At 44.8% G+C, this 24,993-nt stretch overlaps 1 protein-coding gene across 1 annotated transcript in view; it reads right to left on the bottom strand.

Annotated features, from left to right (window-relative positions):
- Positions 1 to 14,504: 14,504 nt before the first annotated feature.
- Positions 14,505 to 24,993, bottom strand: part of LOC111838118 (uncharacterized) — a 48,225-nt gene continuing 37,736 nt past the window's right edge. Inside the window, exons 10-13 of the mRNA XM_072706169.1 lie at positions 17,761 to 17,868; positions 17,371 to 17,463; positions 16,667 to 16,747; positions 14,505 to 14,590 (exon numbers count right to left, since the gene is read on the bottom strand). Of these exons, the coding sequence (XP_072562270.1) occupies positions 14,505 to 14,590; positions 16,667 to 16,747; positions 17,371 to 17,463; positions 17,761 to 17,868 (368 nt within the window). The remainder of the gene's footprint in view (positions 14,591 to 16,666; positions 16,748 to 17,370; positions 17,464 to 17,760; positions 17,869 to 24,993) is intronic.

Genomic DNA, 24,993 nt, shown 5'->3' on the forward strand with positions numbered 1-24,993 from the left:
TGTCCTGTAAGCGCGAGGTCTTGCTTTCCCGGTACAGTTACTCATCTCCCTGTGTCTGCTCTGATCAGTGAGCGCTATCTCCGGCTGAAAGGAGCAGCATATTCCCGTGACCGCACGGCAGCTGACATAGTTGTGAATGAGCTGCGCCTGTGCAAATGGTGTTGCCACGGACCAATCACTTACCTGCTTCTCCTTTGCTTGAAATAAAACTATTTAATTTGACCGTTTCTTCTTATTTTTTCTCATTTATTTATTTTTTCTTCTGATGCACTTATATTACTCACTGTTACAGAGCTTAAGTTCATTCCAGTTTCTGAACTCGTCTGAGATCGTTTACTGAGCTACATCTGATTGACTGTACGTGATTCTACTTACTCATACACAACGATAAACTTCATTAAACTTATTAAACTTATACACATAAAAAAATATATATACGTATAATATAAATGTTGTCTGACAGAAAATATGTAACGTAATTGATTTGTTTTATATTGGACACGTGAGGAAGGATTAGGGAAAACACGCAGAATGCAAATATGACGTAATTGCGTCATCAATATGCAAATATACGCATGACGTCATCTAGCGACATTTGGCGACTTTTCGAGCAGACTTTAGCTACTTTCCATTGGAAATAGTTGGCAACACTGGGGGGTAAATGTGTAGGGAAGATGGGGCTCCGTGCTGTCGGTAACACTGGCAGCAGGGCGGGTCGATCTTTGACGCGGGTCGTATATACCAAGCAAAATTTTTCGCATCCAAAAGCTGGACTTATTCCAAAGCGGACGTATACCGAGATACCACTGTACTTCGTATTTGTATTCCTGTCTTGTGTGTCTGGACCTCCCCAGAGAAATTATAAAAAGCTGGTGTCAGTAGTTACCAGTGAACCCTTCCAATTAAGTGTTAGTGTTAAGAAATAACAAAATTAGCTCGGTCCTATACTGCTAGTATACCACAACATTATTATTATTAATGCGTATGCAGAATATTTGTACTTATTGAAAGTAGCAGTAATAAACTACAAGTAATATGTTTCAAACACTTACATCTGTTCACAGACAGGTTAAATGAAAAAATTAAGAAAACAGATTGAAAATTGAATGCAAAACTGAGTATGTGGATTGAGTACTACATATGTTTTTTTTAATAAACAGAACAATGTGGACATAGTATTACATACATTAAAAAATCAATATTAAATCAATCCCCTCAGTGTCCTTCTGTGACGCCCGGACACTAGAAAGGAGGCAGACCCCGTAATGCGGGAGAAGGGTTTATTGTCACGTAAGCCAAGTTCACCAAAAGCCAAAAAGGAAATCCAAACGGGTAGTCGAGTTGAGCGCGGAGAGTCGAAAGCTGGTGAGTTCAGGCAGAGACGGGACGTGGAGACGAAGGGAGGGGAGAGAGGACGAAGGCAGACCAGGGGTGCTGGGCAGAACAGGCAAGCGGGGCAGACGGGACCAGGCAGGGAGGCAGGGAGGCAGGGTTGACCAGGGCAGGCAGGACAGCATTGTACGACGAGGCAGGCAGTGAATACACAAGACAATGAAACGCTCAGTAGCTGACATTCGCATGGCAACAATACTTGGCACCGCTCTGTGGTACGCTTTGGATTTAACTAAGGTATCAATTTGTGCCGATTGCTAGCAGCTGTGTTGCCCCACCCCTGTGGACGTGACACCTTCGGCTCCTTCCCCCATCCCGGTCTCTAGCATTCCGCAGCCATGATTTAACTGAAGATTCCGCCTCTGAGACTGTGGCCCGGCTACTTTTTGTCACAGCATCTAATTGAGAAAAAAAGAACAACTGAAATGTTAATGAAAAGAAAAAAAAAGAGATTATCCAAGTGCAAAGTATATACTTGTGTTTTCCCTACTGTCAGGTAGTTTCCCGGGGCTTTGTTGTTGTGTGTGAGAGAGAGATAGAGAGCTGCAGTTGATTGAGCTAGAGAACAGCCCTGAGAGATCACAGTGAGTGAAAGAGTGAACTTTATAAATAACATGGTGAGTCAGTGTTTTTCATCATTTGTAAAAACTTTTTGCTTTTGTAATTTGCCTAAACTACTTCTTAAGATTCTGGAAACAGGAATTAATGGTTAATAGAAACAGGACTACACTGCACTGAATGCTTAATCTTATTTAGATTCAGCTACTGTATGTATGCAGACTGTCAAAGTAGCCTACACTAAGGGGGAAGGACCTGAGAGTTTATATAAACTTGCTCTTTTATATAAAATGCTGTGTGACTTAAATTGAAATTGCCAGTAAAACACACAATTAAACAAATGCCACAATAATTGCATGTTTGTCAGGAGTGAGGGTAAAATGCGGATTCCGCCGGACGTAAACAAAAGAGCCTTCGAGGAGCTCAGCACACCTTGATTAGGTAACGTCGTATGGGTTTCATTCTATGCCACGTGATCTGTCTACGCGGCGTGCGTCATTTGCGACACGTCTGTTTATAAACATAAAATCCATTGTTTGTAAACAGTCCGCATTTTACCCTCACCCGTTTGTCAGTACCTACATTTAAAAATATTCAGATAACCATGTATCTGTCAAAACTACGGAAGAGGATTAGGGCCACCATGAAAATACTATTTGAATTCTGACTTTAATCTCAGAATTCTTACTTTTTTTCTCAGAATTCTGACAGTTTTTTTCTAAACTCAGAATTCTGAGATTAAAGTCAGAATTCTAAGAAAAAAAGTCAAACATATGAGACTGATTGAAAATAATAATGAGAAATATTTTATAGATGCTATCTACTGTATCTGTCTTATCTATGAAATATTTTTCAGCTGTATTTTTATTTTTTTAAAGCCCACAATTGGCTGTTTTATTGCAAGTACTCTGTATATTTTAGTGACACCTTGCCTATGCAATCCACTGTAAATGATCTACACTACAAGGGACTTTACCTGAGTAAATGTAAGCCTAATGAATGTAAGGTGATCTCTGGGACACACATATTACTCCAAGCTTAAGTCAAGCAGCTATTTTTTGTAGCATGTATTTAAGAACATAAGAACATAACATTTATTTCATTACTTATTTCATAACCATATTTATTACAGTTTTTCTCGATTGCTAAAACATATTTCTTGAAATTAGGTCTCAATTTCCCAAAACTCTAAACACTGCTCACTCAACGAATGAAACTTCCACTTTTCAGGTCAAAAACAAACTCTACACTCAAAACCATGTAACCATGTAATAAGGAAATTTAACCTTTATTTGTTGTACTCATGTCAAAAACCTAAACAACATATTCACCTGCCTGCTTTTTAGTAAAATGCCAAACAAAACATCAAAAATAAAATAATATAAAAATAAATTTTAAAAAGTGCAACAAGTGTCTTAAGGCTGTGAAGGTTTGCACTGCTTGCCACCCTCACGCTCTGGGGCATACCGCAGTCGCCACTTAACCACATCTCACCCTCACGCTCTGGGGCATACCGCAGCCGCCGCTTAACCACATCTCACCCTCACGCTCTGGGGCATACCGCAGCCGCCGCTTAACCACATCTCACACTCTGGGGCATACCGCAGCCGGCGCTTAACCACATCTCACGCTCTGGGGCATATCGCAGCCACCGCTTAACCACATCTCACCCTCACGCTCTGGGGCATACCGCAGCCACCGCTTAACCACATCTCACCCTCACGCTCTGGGGCATACCGCAGCCGCCTCTTAACCACATCTCACCCTCACGCTCTGGGGAATACCGCAGCCGCCGCTTAACCACATCTCACCCTCACGCTCTGGGGCATACCGCAGCCGCCGCTTAACCACATCTCACCCTCACGCTCTGGGGCATACCGCAGCCGCCGCTTAACCACATCTCACCCTCACGCTCTGGGGCATACCGCAGCCGCCGCTTAACCACATCTCACCCTCACGCTCTGGGGCATACCGCAGCCGCCGCTTAACCACATCTCACCCTCACGCTCTGGGGCATACCGCAGCCGCCGCTTAACCACATCTCACCCTCACGCTCTGGGGCATACCGCAGCCGCCGCTTAACCACATCTCACCCTCACGCTCTGGGGCATACCGCAGCCGCCGCTTAACCACATCTCACGCTCTGGGGCATACCGCAGCCACCGCTTAACCACATCTCACCCTCACGCTCTGGGGCATACCGCAGCCGCCACTTAACCACATCTCACCCTCACGCTCTGGGGCATACCGCAGCCGCCGCTTAACCTCATCTCACCCTCACGCTCTGGGGCATACCGCAGCCGCCTCTTAACCACATCTCACCCTCACGCTCTGGGGCATACCGCAGCCGCCGCTTAACCACATCTCACGCTCTGGGGCATACCGCAGCCGCCGCTTAACCACATCTCACCCTCACGCTCTGGGGCATACCGCAGCCGCCGCTTAACCACATCTCACCCTCACGCTCTGGGGCATACCGCAGCCGCCGCTTAACCACATCTCACCCTCACGCTCTGGGGCATACCGCAGCCGCCGCTTAACCACATCTCACCCTCACGCTCTGGGGCATACCGCAGCCGCCGCTTAACCACATCTCACCCTCACGCTCTGGGGCATACCGCAGCCGCCGCTTAACCACATCTCACGCTCTGGGGCATACCGCAGCCGCCGCTTAACCACATCTCACGCTCTGGGGCATACCGCAGCCGCCGCTTAACCACATCTCACGCTCTGGGGCATACCGCAGCCACCGCTTAACCACATCTCACCCTCACGCTCTGGGGCATACCGCAGCCACCGCTTAACCACATCTCACGCTCTAGGGCATACCGCAGCCGCCGCTTAACCACATCTCACCCTCACGCTCTGGGGCATACCGCAGCCGCCGCTTAACCACATCTCACCCTCACGCTCTGGGGCATACCGCAGCCGCCGCTTAACCACATCTCACCCTCACGCTCTGGGGCATACCGCAGCCGCCGCTTAACCACATCTCACCCTCACGCTCTGGGGCATACCGCAGCCGCCGCTTAACCACATCTCACCCTCACGCTCTGGGGCATACCGCAGCCGCCGCTTAACCACATCTCACCCTCACACGCTTTGGGGCATACCGCAGCCGCCGCTTAACCACATCTCACCCTCACGCTCTGGGGAATACCGCAGCCGCCGCTTAACCACATCTCACCCTCACGCTCTGGGGAATACCGCAGCCGCCGCTTAACCACATCTCACCCTCACGCTCTGGGGCATACCGCAGCCACCGCTTAACCACATCTCACCCTCACGCTCTGGGGCATACCGCAGCCACCGCTTAACCACATCTCACCCTCACGCTCTGGGGCATACCGCAGCCGCCGCTTAACCACATCTCACGCTCTGGGGCATACCGCAGCCGCCGCTTAACCACATCTCACCCTCACACGCTCTGGGGCATACCGCAGCCGCCGCTTAACCACATCTCACACTCTGGGGCATACCGCAGCCGGCGCTTAACCACATCTCACGCTCTGGGGCATATCGCAGCCACCGCTTAACCACATCTCACCCTCACGCTCTGGGGCATACCGCAGCCACCGCTTAACCACATCTCACCCTCACGCTCTGGGGCATACCGCAGCCGCCTCTTAACCACATCTCACCCTCACGCTCTGGGGAATACCGCAGCCGCCGCTTAACCACATCTCACCCTCACGCTCTGGGGCATACCGCAGCCGCCGCTTAACCACATCTCACCCTCACGCTCTGGGGCATACCGCAGCCGCCGCTTAACCACATCTCACCCTCACGCTCTGGGGCATACCGCAGCCGCCGCTTAACCACATCTCACCCTCACGCTCTGGGGCATACCGCAGCCGCCGCTTAACCACATCTCACCCTCATGCTCTGGGGCATACCGCAGCCGCCGCTTAACCACATCTCACCCTCACGCTCTGGGGCATACCGCAGCCGCCGCTTAACCACATCTCACCCTCACGCTCTGGGGCATACCGCAGCCGCCGCTTAACCACATCTCACCCTCACGCTCTGGGGCATACCGCAGCCGCCGCTTAACCACATCTCACCCTCACGCTCTGGGGCATACCGCAGCCGCCGCTTAACCACATCTCACCCTCACGCTCTGGGGCATACCGCAGCCGCCACTTAACCACATCTCACCCTCACACGCTTTGGGGCATACCGCAGCCGCCGCTTAACCACATCTCACCCTCACGCTCTGGGGAATACCGCAGCCGCCGCTTAACCACATCTCACCCTCACGCTCTGGGGAATACCGCAGCCGCCGCTTAACCACATCTCACCCTCACGCTCTGGGGCATACCGCAGCCACCGCTTAACCACATCTCACCCTCACGCTCTGGGGCATACCGCAGCCACCGCTTAACCACATCTCACCCTCACGCTCTGGGGCATACCGCAGCCGCCGCTTAACCACATCTCACGCTCTGGGGCATACCGCAGCCGCCGCTTAACCACATCTCACCCTCACACGCTCTGGGGCATACCGCAGCCGCCGCTTAACCACATCTCACCCTCACGCTCTGGGGCATACCGCAGCCGCCGCTTAACCACATCTCACCCTCACGCTCTGGGGCATACCGCAGCCGCCGCTTAACCACATCTCACCCTCACGCTCTGGGGAATACCGCAGCCTCAACCTCACCCTTAGGTTATCTAGTTTATTCTCTAGAGACTGGACGTTTCCGAGCAACATGCTGGGCAGTGGTGGGCGATGTGCCTGTTTCCTCAATCTGATTCGGACTCCGGCACGTGTCCCACGGTGTTTCTTTGTTCGACGCCGGGGGGTCATGCGTCCTTTGTCCTCGTCTGTGCCCCAAAGTATTTCAGTCGGCCATGACAGATCGGAATTAAAGAATTCCAAAACCAGCTGTGGAACATGATTTCCGATGTCCAGAAGTGTTGTACTGTCATAAGTAACTAAACCCGTTATTATGTATAATAATCTGAGGGAAGATGGTGAGACTGATGTAGAGAAACAGGCCCCAGGACACCAATCAGAGGGACAGATGTATCTATGGCACCTACCTGGTCTGGATCAGAATCTTGGTGTCTCTCAACCAAACCCAAGACCAAGGCCAACTGTTGTCTTATTCTAAGGAAAAACAGTAATTACATAATATTTGTCAGAATATCACATTGTTAATAGAATGATTTATGAGTATCTAACCAAGTCCCACTACCACCTTAAATTTCGGAAATTCTAGTGTTGGATCACAGAGTTGAACTGTGATGAACTGTTGGAACATTTGAATATTTTATTATTTTAAAACACCTCACACCTCCCGGCCTGGGCTCTGTGTAGTTTGCGTGGTGACTCAGTGGGTGACACTGGCACCTCACACCCCCCGGCTTGGGCTCTGTGTAGTTTGCGTGGTGACTCAGTGGGTGACACTGGCACCTCACACCCCCCGGCTTGGGTTCTGTGTAGTTTGCCTGGTGACTCAGTGGGTGACACTGGCACCTCACACCCCCCGGCTTGGGCTCTGTGTAGTTTGCGTGGTGACTCGGTGGGTGACACTGGCACCTCACACCCCCCGGCTTGGGCCCTGTGTAGTTTGCGTGGTGACTCAGTGGGTGACACTGGCACCTCACACCCCCCGGCTTGGGCCCTGTGTAGTTTGCGTGGTGACTCGGTGGGTGACACTGGCACCTCACACCTCCCGGCTTGGGCCCTGTGTAGTTTGCGTGGTGACTCAGTGGGTGACACTGGCACCTCACACCCCCCGGCTTGGGCTCTGTGTAGTTTGCATGTTTCCTCAGATACTCCGGGTTCCTCCCAGTCCCAAAACATGATGTTTGGCCAACCAGCATCTATAAATGTCCCCTCGTATGTTAATGTGTGTGTGCTCTGTGATGACTTGTACATGTATTAAGTAAAATGTCTACTTACCTTTCTTTTTTAACCAACCCTGTAATTAGAAAAGATACAATTAACTGTTGGACCTCAAAATACTAAGATATCAATACTAAGACAGTTTATTGTAGCTGCTGTGTTATAAAAAATGAGTAATGATAATGTGTAATGAGAACTAATGATTACTTGCATATGTATAATTATTATATAATAATGATTACTGAGTGACAGTTTTCTGTATTACATAGACACCTGTGATGTATCACTGAGGATGTGTTTATATCATCTCCCTTCCTTTGTAATAGTCAGAGCTCCCCATTACAGTGTCAGTGCCCCCTACTGGCCAGGAGGCCAATACAGTCTTACACCACTGAAACAGCATCATAAAGGAAGAACAAAAAAAGCTTAAAAAAATTAAAGTATCAGTGTTGTGCAATGTTAGGTCATGAGTCACAGCTATAGTGAATAAATAACACTGTGGTTAAAAATGTAATATTCATCCAGGTTTAGTACTGAGCATATGGAGATGTCAACAAAGTCCTAGTACACATATTCAGCCTTTATGGTAAATTATGCATCATATCTCTGCTATACTTACAGTATGCAGACATCTCTATAACAAACCAGCCAAAGAGGAAGACAGACCCAGAAATCAGGACAATCAGCCGTAGATCCAGAGGCTGTTTTCCTGTGTCTGAAATGACATGATCACAAAAATCACTGAGAACTGTGGTCAGTAAATGAGCAGTAAGTGGCAGATATTAAACCACAGGAATCCATATATTTATTAAAGGGTTTGTACAAGTTAGCTGCATTATTGAGTTTACATAGTAAAAGTAAAATGGCAGGCCAAACATCTCTAGTGTATTTACCTGCTTTGAGTTTTAATGCTACAGCCAGGGCAACAGAATTCAGGAGAGGGAGACCAAAAGCCCCTGAGAAATATACATATTTACGGGGTTTGGCTGGAAGGTAGAGAGAAAAGCTTTAGTCATACAGCTACATTCAGCAATGACAAAATTTTTGCCCCGATTCCCTCTATGTTTGCTTATTCATAATACTTAAATGTGTATGATAACCAAACAAATTTAGTATAAGACAAAGAACATCCAAGTACACAGCACAGTTTTTTAAATGATTATTTGATTCACTGAAGGGCACATTCTGCAATACTGCTCTGCTGCATCCCTCAATTACAGCAAGTCGCCCAGGCCGTTCAGCAGCAAAGCATCCCCACATCATCACACTGCCTCCACCTGTCATGCCCTGCTCGCCTGATTCTCCCGTGTGCCACGCCCCCCTCATTTACCCCGTGTGGAATCCCGGTGTTCCCGGCTGTGTCTGGTTGTTGTTAATTAGTCCTGTATATTTAAGTCCGCGTTCAAGTATGTTTCCCTGTACGGTCATTAATGTTGCGTTGTGATTGTATGGTTCTGCTTGTTTTAACTTTGATTAAACACCTCGTTTGCTCGATGTTCGGAGTCCTGTTCTTGTTTCCCTCGTTCAAGCCACGCAGTACATGACACCACCATGTCTGACTGTGGCCATGATGCTCTCTGTGTGGAACCTATGTTAGCTTTACTCCCATGGTCACCATTTTTGCCCAGTGTCTTTCTAATCATGGAGTCAAACATTAACTGATCTGAGAGAGGCCTACAGTTCCTTTGATCTTTATCTGTGGTCTGCTGTAGCTTCCCTGATGAGCTTTCCATGCACTTTTGGAGTAATTCTGCTAGGCTGGCCACTGCTGGTGAGATTTGCCATGGTTCCAAGTCTTTTCCATTTGTGGATGATGACACTCACAGAGGTTTGCTGGAGTCCAAGGGTTTTAGAGATTGCTTTGTACCCCTTTCATCACTGATGTATTTCAATAACTTTCTTTCTCACGTCTTCAGAAAGTGCTTATGATCCAGGCATGGTGTCCACATTACTTGAATGGTTTTATTTAAGTGATGTGTTGGTTCAACAGGGCTTGTAGTCAAGCTTCAGTGTGTCTAGTTTATTTTAACTCATTATCATTTAGATTTGGTTCATCGAGTTACTTTGTCACAGGGTTGATATGGATGAATATTTTTTTCTTCAGTGAGTCAAATCGTCATGCAAAAAGTAAATTTTTTCAGAGAATCAGAAACAATATAGTATTATGAATAAAAAAATCACGGGAAGTTTTATCTGTATATACATTCAAACAGCCATACATCTGTCATAGGGTATTTTCATTAAATTGAAAAATCTGTTTAAAAATGTTTTCTAAAAAAACATTCATAATCTTATTTAAAACATATGAGTATTTATTAAACAAAATATTTAAACTTGACAATATAATACTTGTTTTAAAATAATATCAAAATAAAACAAATATGTACCACAGACATGTTGCCGAACCCAGAATAGAAAGAGCAATGTGACAGTCAAAATGTAGACAAACACAAATTCGCAGATCTTTACAGGTTGTCCTGTGGTCAGAAATAATTACAGTTAATTTCGGGTTTTAATACAACAAGGCATATTAATGAAATAAACTGCTTCATGTTCCGGGAAAATCAGTAAATACTTCTCTGAAGACACTGAACAAATTTAACAAAACCACTCCATCACTGGAAGTGTCCATTTTACAGCTTACACAGAATGTATTACTGTCTATTTCATATTTGATTATATCAAAGTATATGCCTTAAAAAGTAGGGTGTAATTCAATAATAATTTCAAAATAGAAATATATTGCATTATTGTTAATAGCAGCCCAAAAAACATTTCAGGTTTATAAACATTTCACAAACACCATGTACCAGATAGCTGAGAGTTAAAGCTGTATTACAGTCAAATGGTTCGCTTACAGTAAAAGGTTTTCCTTACCTTTGTCATTTTCAAAAATTACACTTAGATACGGGAAACTGAATATTAGGTGAAGAATGAAGAAAATCCCCAAAAGTATTTTCTGAGCAAGATCTGAAAAGCAATAAATCATGTAAAACAAGAGATTAAACATAACATACAACAGGCCCCCATTAAACATTATCCCTCTGTTTACTTTTGACTGTTATATATTTGAGGGGTGGGCATTTACAGGGGTGGACTAAATTATGCCTTAGCTGTTATATGACCAGACCAGATGAAGAGCATCATCAGACCTAATGACTCCCACAAGATGGCTGCCCACACTAACAGACACTGTGGGCTGAGGGCGTCCTTTTATTTTCTCAAAATCTAACCCCATACAGAGGCTCTGCAATACTGAATTTCTGAGCACACTTTGCAAAACTGCATTGCGGAGCATACTCCCAATAATGACCTGTTGAGCACACTCCCTAATACTGCACTGCTGAGCAGACTGCAATACTACACTGCTGAGCATACTCTGCAATATTGCACTGCTGTGCACACTCTGAAATATTGCACTGCTGAGCACACTATGCAATAATGACCTGCTCAGTAGACTCTGCAATACTGCACTCCGCAATATTTCACTGCTAAACACACTATGCAATGCACTATGAAACCTGGCTCCATGATAATGTCCCTGATGCGGCCATCCAGCCAGCAGGGCTGACGTCTTTCAGGGCCAACAGAGATGCCTTTCGCTGCAGTAAGACTGATAGCAGGGGAGTGTGTGTTTCAATCAATAACACCTGGTGTACGAATGTTACAGTAGCTGCTATACACTGTTCAATACAGACAGAAATCCTTATTCTTAAATGCCGGTCTTTCAACCTGCAGAGAGAATTCCCTGTTGTTTTTGTAGCAGCTGTATAAGGATGCACTGTGTGGGCTGTATGACACTATTAGTGGGTTACGGTCCAGGTACCTGGTCAGTTTTGTGGTGACTGACGGGGACTTCAGTAATGTCGTGCCCTGCTCGTCCGCTTCTCCCTTATGCCATACCCCCTCATATACCTCGTGTGGAATCCCCGTGTTACCAGCTGTTTCTTGCTGACATTAGTTCAAAGCATTTAAGTTTGCGTTAGGTATGTTTTCCCCAGTCATTGATGTCCGTTCTTCTTTGGTGTATCGTGTTCCTCGTTGTTTGCCTAATTAAAGTCCTCATTCACCCGACTTCCCAGCTCATGTGCTACTTTCCCACTCCGTGCCTGAGAGTACCAGGACAGAATGACCGGACTTGAAGAGAAGACTCCTCATCTGACCGAGGCGGAATACCTCGGTCTAGTTAAATACTTTATTAAAAAATTGTTATATGGCTTGCGGCTCCGGCCCACTTCTAGCAAAGGTATACACTGTAAAAAAAAAAATCAGTCAAAAAACGGAAAATGTACTGGCAGAAAATTACCGGCACATTTTCCGTTTACGGACTCTTCCTTCAAGTCTCAAGGAAAATATTGTAAATTCACAGTTTTCCACAGGTTGTTGTTCCAAGGAATATTTCTTAAATAATAGTTTATTTTCATTTTTAATTTTTCATTCTGCCAATTCAGATTTGTTTGTTTAATAAATGATGTTGTTCGCAAAACTACAAAAAGTAATTTGAGAATATAGTAATTCACTACATTCATTATTTTTCATGACTCAAGGGCCCATAAACATGCATTTATACAACTGAAGCTGGATTCATTTGCAAGACCCTTAACCCCAAATTGAAAATGGAAGTTATTCTGGATACAAGTGTCTGCTAAATGCTGTAAATGTAAAGGGTGTGTCCACCTCAAAACACCCACCCAGCACCAGACATCCACGGATGTTGTTTTGTTTTTTTTTTTGTTTTTTGTTTTTTTCCTCAAATTCAAAATCCTTGAAGACATTGGACTTTTATTGTTTCTAAACACATTTGAAGCCTGATCAGGGAGTGTATACAGTTCCTGTTGAAAAGTAGCTCTTACGAGGTTAACATCTGTGAGGTTCAGAAACTGGTAATGGGCCATAATATGGCCAGATCTCAGACAGAGCCTGGCCACTCGTGGCTAACATCAGGCCCTGCTCTGGCCCAGATGTTAACCTGATGCGGCAACCGAGAGCGGTCCGCTCAATCGCCGTCATTCCATGCGGTATGTGGGCCACATCCGGGCCAGAAAGATTTTGCTATCTGGGAAGGGCCGGTGTGTATGCGGGTTTTTGCTGCAACTCCCTAATTAGGTCACTAATTAGAGGACTGATTGGCTGAAGAGTCCTCACACCTGGATTTGAACAGCTGATCTAAAGGTTATCCCAAAAACCTGCATACACACCGGCCCTTTGCGGATAAGATTGGGCACCCCTGCTGTACATAGACCTTAGTTCAGCATTTAATACCATAATTCCACACAGGCTGGTTGAAAACCTTTCCCTGCCTGGTCTCAGCACCTCCACCTGTTGCTGGACCATGGATTTCCTGACAGAGACCACAGACAGTCCCTGTTGGCAGCAAAACTTCCGGCTGCTGATGGTCTGGTGATGCCCATGACACCTTCATTGTATCTTCATTGGTTGTCCAGCAGGGATGTGTCTTTTTAAACCAGAAGCACACTGAGGAAGGCATCACGCCCAAACGCATCTGTATGGTCACGTTCAATTAAATAAAATAATATTAAGTGTGACCTGTTTTTTTTTCCCTATGCTGATTCTTTTTTGTGGTCAGAACTCTGAAGCTCTGTTATATTCATAGGAGTGAAGCCCATTTTTCCTGTACTCAATATTTGAAAAAGCATCATCATGCAAAATGTTAAAATTTTAAACTAGATACAAACAGGGGAGCGTCAAATTTTATGAACTACGTGCGGTTTAATTATACTCTGATAACTCATTTTAAAGGGTAACTCATGTAAATTATCAGTGACAAACAGGCTGAATATGCTCCAGTATAAAATTTCATACTTACAGTAAGATCCCTCCAAGCGTACTGTTTCATAATACATTAAATACGCCTTGATAATGATGCAGGCACAGATTCCCAAAGCAGCTACTGTAGTCAGAATTAAATATTCTGAAAAGAGAAAGATCACATTAGTCTGTGGTGTATAATTATCCACATTAGTGCCTTATCCTATCATTATTATGGATATAAAATGTAACATTAGTCTGTGGTGTATAATTTTCCACACCAGTATAAATCAAAGGTTTTCCTCATTTAAACAATCACTCTCTTTACTTCGGCTCTCTTTATAAAGGCATAATTCACACATTTCCAGTCACATGACACCAGGGTTGGGTTGTACTGAAATACAGGTATCTGTGTTACATATTCAGAATACACAAATGTGTATGCTGTGTTCAGCTCATGTTATGTTTGTGAAACAGTATTTGAGAATAGAGACACTTTATAAAAATTAAGAAAAAAAATTTCCAAGGGGAAATTCTTCTGCAAATAGCAGCAAGTGTGAAGAGCACAGACAGACAGACATATAGTGCAAAACAGACAAAGTGCAAAGACAGTAGAGAGTGAAAATAAGGAAACGTGGTGCAAACAAATTAAAAAGTACACAGTACTAAAATAAAATGGACAGTGGATTATGACTGGAATATTAAGATAATGAGTAAATACTATTATTATTTTTATTATTTTATTAAATTATAAAATATTTTTATATTTTAATACACTGAGGAGCCAAAACAGTATGACTACCCTGACGTGATGTGAATAGTGTTGACTGTCTGGAATCAAGGCCTGGAATATATTAGACAGTAAGCCAACACTTGATACTTGTAGTGAACAGGATTAAGATCTGAGTGACGTTGACAAGGATCATTACGGTCAGACGACTGGGTCAGAGCATCTCCGATACAGCAAGGCTTGTGGGGAGCTGACAGCCAGCCGTGGTGAGAACCTACTGAGAGAGTCTGAGGAGGGAAAAACCAACATCTGCTGACAGGGTGTTGGGTGGCCAAGACTGATCGAAGTGAGATGTGAATGAAGGCGATCCCTTCTGGGACAAACCAACAGACGGTTGACTGTGGCACAAATGGCAGATAATTTTAATGATGGTCATGACATACAGAGCATCGAACCCTGCTGTGCCTGGGGGAGGACATGGTCAGGATGGCTCCGCCAACTGCCCCCCACCCCGGTTTGCCCCCATATCTGCTCGGTCATGTTAAAATACCCCCTGAAATACCCCCAAGTACTCAGGAAGGTCAGATTCGGAACTGTCCCACACTCAGTTTGAGTTGACAGTGCATGTTGGGGGGGGTCACTGGAGGAAAAGGCCCTGCAGCGGGTAGCCAGGTCAGCCCAGCACATCATCGGTACCCAGCTCCCATCTATCACAAACAGTGCCTTCATAGTGGTCTGAGCATCAGCAGAGACCCCGCCCACCCCAGCCAGGGTCTGTTCTCCCTCCTGCCCTCTGGGAGGCGCTACAGAAGTCTCTCTGCCCATACTTCCAGGCTCAGGAACAGCTTCTTCCCTCAAGCTGTTAACCTCCTGCATCGTCTACCCACTGAACGCTGAACTCTTCGGAACCCTCACTTGCTATTTGCACCATTTTATTTTATTGCACTATTTTTATCTGCAACTTATGCCTACTGTGTTTATCTTAAACTTTTCAGCTGCATCTCACTACTTCAGGCACAACTTCACCTATGGAGACATGCTTATATGTAAATCTGTATGTACAGTATATGTTAAAATGTGTATCTGTTTCATTAATTTATCTGGATAACCTATGTATAATGTATGTGATATACGCCTAATCTGTGTATGTATAACTTACGTAAAATGTATGTGATGTGCACCTAATCTGTGTATGTATATATGTAGAAATGGGCATTGTATGTATGTACAACTTGTGTATAATGTATGTGATATACGCCTAAATCTGTGTATGTATATATAACTTTTGTATAATGTATGTGATATACAGTATGTCTGCTGTGTTTGCCTCCCTGTGCAGCCGGCTGCACATACACAAGATGGCCTGGTGGAGAGGTTTCACTGCACCCTGGAACAGCTGACCTGGATGCAAAGCGTTCTGGTAGTGGTTTGGGGATGTCGATACTCACGTGCTCCAAAAATTTGTGCACAGATTATTTTGGCTGTTCATTACCAATACACAATTACTCATTTAATCAACCTTGTTGGCATTACAACATATTACAGTGTCTAAAGGTATTCTGAATAAGATACATTTTAAGTATCCTATCAGAATACAATACTGAATACATTCAGGACTGTGTATTCAGCATTCAGACACTACATGCTTATTCATAGCATTCTGCCCAAACCTGTGTGACCCTCAACCCTCACACTTACACAGTTGAGTAACAATAAAAGAGACAGTGTCATAAACTCACTTTTCGCTGTGAACACAGACGTGTTTTTATCCATCCATCCCTCTGCTGTCCAGACCCACACATAAGTCAGAATTAATGGGTCTGGACCAATCAGGGCTCAGTCCCACACCCACAGACCCAGGAATCGAACCCTTAGTGTGAAGTTACAGTACTGCCCACTGTGTCACAACACCTCCAGAAAACAGCAGAGGGCGCTCACAGTCTCTCCTTCCTGCACCACTCTGAACTCACCAGATCGGTTCCACCGGTTCCTATCAGTGCACCAGCCTCTAGTTCCCTCCTTTCCCCTCTGCCTGTTTAAGCTCCAGCTCCCCAGCAGTCCTCATTCGGACCTTGAACCCCTGGCCTGTGTAACCTGTGCTAGTCCTTACGCTCTCTGTTTGCACCTGGTTCTGCTGTGTTCCAGTTGCCCTGTCCCTACCGTTCCAGTCCCGTACCCTGATTTTACCCTTATTAAACCCTGTTCTGATCCTTCCTCACCTCTGGATCTCTGCCTCCTTTTCTGCCCCCCCTCACACCCGTCCTGACACACTGAACCTCCACACAGCAGAAGTTATTAAATGTATTAGAAACACCCACCTCCATTTACACACATAATAAATATGAAAATGCAGGGAGACTCACCTAGTTTAAATGTGTTGTTAATCCATGCAATCAGTTGGGAATAAATAGCAAGGAACAGCAGGTTAAACATTCTGGAATTATCTGTAAGGGCAAACAGAACAAATCAGACACCCTCAATCAGTCAATACAGATATAACATGATATTAAATAACAAAGTGTCCTTGGGCTTTTCTTCCCCTGAGATAAATCCTGCCGTCCCCAGGGCCCGACTCCACTGTGAGGTCATGCACAGTAAGACCCATGATCTGAGGGCAGCGGGGGTCAAAGCACAGGCCAAGGAGTCTAATGCCCCCACAAATCAAAGGGTCCCTCAAAACCCTGTGGTGTGATGAAGGTGTGGGCCGGCATGTGTCGGCTGAGGGGATTCCGGACCATCCCGCATGGCGGCCAGGTGCCCCCCCAGCACGGACACCCTACATGTCACCCTACATCAGGTCCACACAATAACATCCTACTGGGTAAAATGTCAGGTGCACAGGGTACAAGTGTAATCTGTCAAAGACCAGAACCTGCAAACTTCACACAAAGAGCAGAGGTGGGACTCGAACCCCCAGCCCTGCAGTTAAGAAGCAGCAGTGCTGCCCACTGGGCCTGTGTGCCACGGAAAACGAAACAGCTCTAAACCACATTCTGGTCAGAATTCTTAATATGCCAATGGACATAAATGTTAATGTGAACAAATACATCCACATAAATATACTTACACAGGAAAAATTCCATGATTACAAGAAAGTGTCTAAGTCGTACTGTTTCTCCCATCCTTCCGGAACGTATTATCCAAAATACACTGAAACCAGCTGAAATAAGGGAAGATAAGTTTTAGTCACCAGACACAGACACAAACAGATGTGTTCAGTGATCCTGTGTTTAAAACTCTGCACAGCACTGTCACCTGGGGTTCTGAGTTGAATCCCATATTGGATGCTGCACTAAGCACACTTTTAAATATCAATGTCATTTAATTTATGTGTTTAATTCACTACAATGTAGCAAATAAATACCTCTATACCAAGTTCTGCCCCAGTGTTCCTGATATTCCAAAGTCTAAAACAAATTTTAAACACATATTTTACAAAACCTGAAAACGTACTTACCTGGGAATAAAACCATGATGACTGGCATCATTAATAAAGTGGAAAATGTTGCAAGTTGTTCTTTCCAAGCTGCAGCTGAGTATTTTGCCAGATAAACACTGACAGCAACTAAAATAAAGTAAGAACAGAGTCAGTCACCATGAAATTCATGTCAAACAGAGTACAAACACAGATGTGTTCACTGGTGCTGCACAGGCCTGTCACCTGGGGGTTCTGGGTTTGAATCCCTTATTGAACATTGTGATATGAAAAGCACATCCTAGAGTGTTTGGCTTGGACATTTGATCCCTAAATGTACATATTAATTGTGAAAAAATCATTTAAAAATCCATGTTGTACATTTCTGAAATCCCAGGGACCAAAACAAACTAAATTAACATACTTTATCCATCCATCCATCCATCCATTCATCATAACCCCTTCTCAAGTACAGTTCCATGGTGAGAATATCCCTAAAAAGTCCAGAGCACCTGCAGGCAGAGGCGTCATGCTGATAGAGACTGAATTTAAGAATGAGCCGGGGGGGGGGGGGGGGGGGGGGGGTTCAGACGTTGCTGCTCCCCTGGTCAGAAAGGATATGTCAGAACCTGCTGTCAGCATCTCCTCCTGAATTGAGAATATGAATTTGAAGGACCCGCCTGAGCAGAATGACCACCTCGCATCTCCGAGAGGAAGCGGGTGAGGAGGAAACAACCCTGTAGAACCTGGAGCCTCACAATGCATCCCGCCACAGTAAATGGGTCTATATTAAGAAGGCAAGATCAACCTTCTCAAAAATTCAGGCACACTGGACCTTTGTTGTGTGGTATTCGGGGCTCTAACATTCCAAGAGGCTATATTTACATTAGCCGTGATCTAAACATAAAACATGGACAGCAAGGTGTAAATGAAAAAACATGTAAGTATAATCTCAGAGTGCAATTTGCCTCAGGAAAAACCTACTGCCCACCCCCCAGGAACGAAAGCAACCCCCCCCCCCCAACCCCATTCTCTGGATAGCTACAGCATTCTAGCAGGAAAGAGTCCCATCAGCTAACCAGACCGCAGCTATAATCTAGCAAACACTCAAGTACTAAATTAACAAAAACAGATGTGAAGGGTGAATTAAACACAGAAGCATCAGACAACAGGGCTGTACAATGCAGAAAAGTACAGTGTCCTGCAGGAAATGTACGGCAAGCTTTGGGGAGAAAGAATCAAGCAGGAAGACTGGAAACGGTCCATGACGGCGTTCACATCCTCTGGAGTAGAACACAACACACGCTGACCTTCATGAGGCACGCAGGAAAGATCAGCAAAGGAGAGAGACCCAACTTGCCCTTTGCCCTCCCGATTGGGGTGTTCATCACTTTCTTAGCTGTGGCTGTCTTGGCACTAAAATCTTGATAAAAAAAGATTCTCCCACCTTTGAAGCTGAGGTTTTGGATTTTGTGGGCTTTACGCATCACTGTCTGCCAATCATGAAAGTCAATAAAGTGCATAATGACGGGAGGGGGGGGGGCAAGAAGAGGTTTCATACGGCCACACAGCCTGTGAGCACGGTCAATGGCCGGCTGAAAGTTAGGGAGATGAGGGAAGACAGCCAACCAGAGTTGGCTAAAAAAGTTTTAAGTTTAAACCTACCATTATACGAGTGTCTGGTAAAGAGTAAGACATCGTACAATAGAGAGAGAATAAAAGAGAGACGATCGGGGTCAGTTTGGGGAGATCCTAGGTAAGGTTTGATTTCTAAAATGAGATCCGGAGGCAGCAAATAAATGAAGCCAGATGCTGAGATGTCTCCTATTGCAAATATTATGAGATTTAATTACGGAGTTGGGTCATGTGAACAATTGCCGATTTGGATAAAAGAATGTAGTTTTCCGAATGTAGGTAGTTTCAATTTGAGACATATGGAACAATAAAAGCCTGACCAGTCCTGTGCCCCAGCCAACCTGACATCCCCTGTCTCCAGTCGTTCTTCTTTCAGAATTGCCCGACTGCAAAATAAGGGAAGCCTGAACACAGACAAGATCAACCTTCTCAAAAATTCAGGCACACTGGACTGGTATTCGGGGCTCTAACATTCCAAGAGGCTACACGACGTCCTGCAGTTGCCCATGGTTGAAGTGGCAGGACCTGATGGTGACCGTATGTTAGTCCACCAACCCTGAACTGCTGGTGACCTAAATGATGTAACGTGGAGCTTCACCGACCCCCGATGAACAGGGGGAGTGAGGTTTGCAGAAGAACTGGGACAGTTCCACAGAGAATTTCAACTAGCGGTGTAACGACACGTGTATTCGTATTGAACCGTTCGGTACGAGGCTTTCGTTTCGGTACGCATTACAAACCGAATGATTCAGAAAAATACTTTTATCCCTCTGGAGTCGACGGTCAGTGATGCCGAGTATCTTTCTTGTCTATTTCAGTTCATAACTCGCTGAAATCTTATTATAGAAACATGAAAAAAAACGCTGACTAAATCCGTAATCGGTCTTCTGTTCAAAACGTCCATTGTCAGAAGTATTAAAGTTTTTAAAATTAGGTTAAATCGGCAAGAAAGTAAACCATGTCACCTTAATTTGTTTTACCTGCATCGGGGGCGTGTAGTACCGCTCTTACCCGAAGATCGCTATTCACATTCTAAATAGCTGCATTAGCGCATATTCAAATCGCATTCATGGAAATTTTATTAACAGCGCAACGGTGAAACGCGATCCAGATACGTCCCCATCAGCGCCATAAAAGGGGGTTGGGGACGTGGCCAGGTGACAATGGTTCATTCATACACATTAAAGTTGCTACATATTCAATGAAAGGAGCCAGAAATAGTTACATGAGTTAGGCTTTTCTTATTTATTTATCCAACTGAATGTTGCAACTATACCATTTAGTCATCTTCATGTAGCCAAGACTTTGGTGATCAGATATCTGGGATCAAAACAAACTGCCACCATTGCTTACTATGTAATTCTATAATGTTTCTGCAAGTGTTCCAAACTGCATTTTGCAATGTCTATACTTTGATGTCAAATTATAAACTTAACAAAAATCTGACATATTTACCATATACATTAAAATAAAGATGAGTGTAATGCCAAAACAAATATATAAGAAATAATTTATTTGCCATGAATTAAGTTTATGATATTGAATGAAATGTGTGATCATGCCCCAGTCAGGGAAAGTGTGTTTCCTACCCCTGGACTCCAGAGGGTTATATTTGAAAAAAATAAAAGAGAATAAAGTGTGTAAAATATAATGTTTTCAGTGCTACTACGCTCAACAAGGCAGCCCAAACGACGTGACAGGCAACGTGCTGACTGCCCCTCCCACCCCCAAACACTACTCCAGTCAGTCAGGCATTTGCTGCACTGGCTCATTGCAAAATAGCTAATAACGTTAATGCAATTATCAGACCAGAAATAGAGGATCCTCCTGTAACAAACAGGTCTGGAGTTTGGGAGCACTTTGGTTTCCCTGTAAGTTATGAGGGTGATGGCAAGAGAGTGGTGGATAAAATGTGGACACACTCATCTTTCTGGAAAAAAAACTTAAAAATTGATTGAAACTGAGTTCCATATAAAAACAAAATTGTTCTTTTCTTTCTATTAGTTTATAACTACTACAAAATTACATAATTTTTTTTTATCAGGAGCTTTTTGGTTTTGGTTATAAAGGAGGTTTTGTTTTATTTGCTGCTAAAAAGAAACCTCAGAAGATGGGTGAAGAATAGCTTCATCGTTGTTTAAAGTAAAAGAAAAAAACAAGATCATACTTTTTTGATGTTTTAATAAATAAAAAAGTGAAAAAAATCAAAGAAATTATCTGGCATTTTTTGTTTATTTTTGCTGTATCGAAAACATACCGAACCGTGACACCACTGTGTCGTATCGAACCGAACCATGATTTTTGTGAACCGTTACACCCATAATTTCAACCCACCTGTTATGAACTCTGCTGACTACTTGGACTGCATTTAGGATTGGACTTTTCCAAGATATCCACTGTCTGGCATGAGGTGGACTATATCACTACCCAACACCCAGATTATGATCATGGGGATAATGTGGAATATTGTGCATTCCTGCCCAGACTGCCGGAACAACTAAGGGAGGCTTTCCCTATGCGACGGGACATAACCAGGATCTCCTCCTGCAAACAACAGGAGGGAGAGACTGTCACATAGTATTTTCAGAGGTTGATGGAGGTGAATGTCGCCCATTGTGGAATAGCAAGACTGGGCAACATGAATTCAGGCCCGGCTGTGACTGCCTACAAAGCCCATTTTAAATAGTTTCTTAAACAGAATGAGACCGGAAATATCTACAAACAGACTTGCATCACCTATGATTCTGGCAAATTACAATTAATTGAACAACATGCGAAATACGCAGAGAAATTACTAAGAGACAGAGCGCAGAAACAACAGAACAAAATGGACGACACACTGGAAATAATGGCATCAGGATGATGACGGGGGAAAAGCAGGGCCTCAGGAAGGGGCAGGGGCAAGATCCAAGGTGATAATACGGTGGGTGGGGGGAGGGTAAGGGGTGAGTCCAAATGCACACTGTCCACCGCCGCTTACAATGCTTTGCTCCTTACTAACCCCGCTAACTGCAATGAAGACTCGCTTACTCAGCAAAATTCCACGACTCTCGTGACACAAGCTATCACATATCTTGGACAGAAAGCGTAGAAACTGCAAGCCACGTATGTAGAATACGACTCAGACGCGCATAAGGCTACCCACTGTGATGTTGACGGTAGAAGGAAAAGACAGAGTTTCTGATTGATTCAGAAGCAGGAAATTCTGTAATGAAAATGGCTGAGTTCAACTCACCACCCAAACTTAGCGGAAGGTTCCTCAACATTGTGGGATCGTCTGGTCAAATTATAACAGAAAAATTCACTAAACCTTTAAGATGTGTTCTGAATCCAGATACTAAATTCAAATTCTCATTTCTGCTGCTGCAATACTGTTCCCTAAATTTACTGGCACGAGATTTGATGTGCAAACTGGGCATAGTGCTTATCAGCACCCCAGAGGGACTGCGAGTGACAAGACTGAGTGAATTGGACATGAGTGATTTAAAGCAGTTTCACTTTAGTGACACGTGATCCTTCGCCCTTCTGTATGTGTATGAGTGGAGACTCGTACCTACAGCTGTGTGTTCAGTGAACAACCAGGCAAAGACACGCGCACACAATGTACAATATATGAGCCCTAGTGATTTGCACTCTGACTGACATGTTTCAAAGGGGGGGTCCAGATGAGCAGTATGAGAAGGAATGGTATAAATGGAGGTGAGATAAGCTAAGGATGGGAATGATGTTTTAGAGTGATAGGAGATGCTGTGAGTGTTGGTGCTATAGGAGTAAACAGGGGAAAGACTCACCCCTACACTTTAGGAGTGAGGGGGGGCAGCCGCATGTGTCACTGGCCAAAGGTGCAGAGGATGAGTGGAAGGATCTGGGCCCATGGGTGAGACGCTGTATGAGTGCGGATGACTGGAGTATACGCATGACCTGACAGTCCCTAAAGACTTATGTGACTGATCTAAATTACACAGTGGTTGCTGAAAGAGGCGTACAATTGACAGTAAAGAAGACCTGGGCAGGCAAAAAATGTGGTTATTTACTATCCCAACTTACTGCAGACTCAGAGTGTCTAGCAGAGGCACCAAGGGAGCTGTGGGCTGAGGGAAAACGTGACGTGGGACTGATCAAGGGCATGGAACCAGTAGTCATTACAGCAAAATCTGATTTTACACCAAACTGCAATACCCACTGAAAGCAGAGGCGATGGGAATCAGGCCTGTATTCCAGTCATTATTAAAAGCGGGAGTAATAGTACCATGTGAAAACTCACTGGTGACAATGGCCATTTTTCCAAAACACACCAGTCCAGGGGAACCAGAATCTTGGTGTTTTGTACAAGACCTGCAAGCAGTAAATGCTGCAGTACAAGAAAGAGTCCCAACGATCCAAACCCATTTACAATATTGTCTCAAATTCCACCCAACAGTGCTCATTTTTCTGTAATCCATATGGCAAATGCGTTTTTCAGTGTACTGATACACCCAGACAGTCAGTACTGGTTTGCAGTCCAGTTTGAGGACAAATTTTACATGTTTACCAGACTGTATCAGGGATACTCTGAGTCACCGACAATTTATAATGAAGCTCTAAAGACAGCCTGACCTCTCTAGGGTTGCCACCAGGCACGGCTCTCCTAAAGTATATAGATGACCTTCTGCTAGCGCCGCCATCTGAGGGGCAATGAGACACTGTAACATCACTATGCCATTTGGCAGAGCACGGCTCAGCCTCAAGGAACCCAAAAACAGGAACCAACAAGGTGGGATTTGCCATCGTTTCCGTGCATGAAACTTGAAGTCTGGATCTCTTCCAAGCCATTATTCTGCCCAAGCAGCGGAACTGGTGGCCTTGATGGAGGCGTGTAAGCTGGCAGAAGGGAGAACAGTGATGATTTACACAGACAGCTGATATGTCTTTGGAGTGACACAAGAATTCGGAGCCCTGTGGAAGCATAGGGAATTTCTTACATCTACAGGAAAACAAATTCTGCATCACCAACTGATCTCTGATTTATTGCAGGGTATTCTTTTACCTAAAAGTCTAGCAATATCTAAATGTGAAGCTCAAACTAATGCTGCTGATTTTCCAAAGGTAATGCTGTCAGACTTCGGGGGCAGACAGGAGACAGGACCCAGTTTGCGCAAGACCTTGGATTTATTATTAAATCCAAAACAACCAAATCCAAGACACGAGGCAGAAGCTGTAATCGGGGACGATCCAAAAGGGTCATAAGCGGGGCTGGTCAGTCCTACGTTGGCACACCAGACAGGGGAACGGGAAGGATGAGAGGCAGGATCAGACAGAAGCCAGGGAGACGAGGGATCCAGGACAGGCGGGCGAGGTAGACAGGGCAGGCGGGGCAGGCAGGGAAGGCGAGAGAAACGAAAGACAAGAGAGTGCTCAGAAAGGCGCGTTAGAGACAATGGCAAAAATACTTCGCACCGCCTTTCTGAGCTCGACCGCTTTTATGCTGTGGGGAAGAACATCTAAAGTGGTTACAGCTGTGTTCCGTCTAAGGGGGCGTGGTCACCTGTCTGGGCATGAAAAATGCAGCAGACGCAGCAGCTAAGAGGGAGATGTAGTGGAAATTATGCATTTAGAACCCCATGAAAAAGTATAACAACAAAGTCCCGTTTTTCCCTCGCC

This window comes from Paramormyrops kingsleyae, chromosome 24 (assembly GCF_048594095.1).
Source record: "Paramormyrops kingsleyae isolate MSU_618 chromosome 24, PKINGS_0.4, whole genome shotgun sequence".
Classification (NCBI taxonomy): Eukaryota; Metazoa; Chordata; class Actinopteri; order Osteoglossiformes; family Mormyridae; genus Paramormyrops; species Paramormyrops kingsleyae.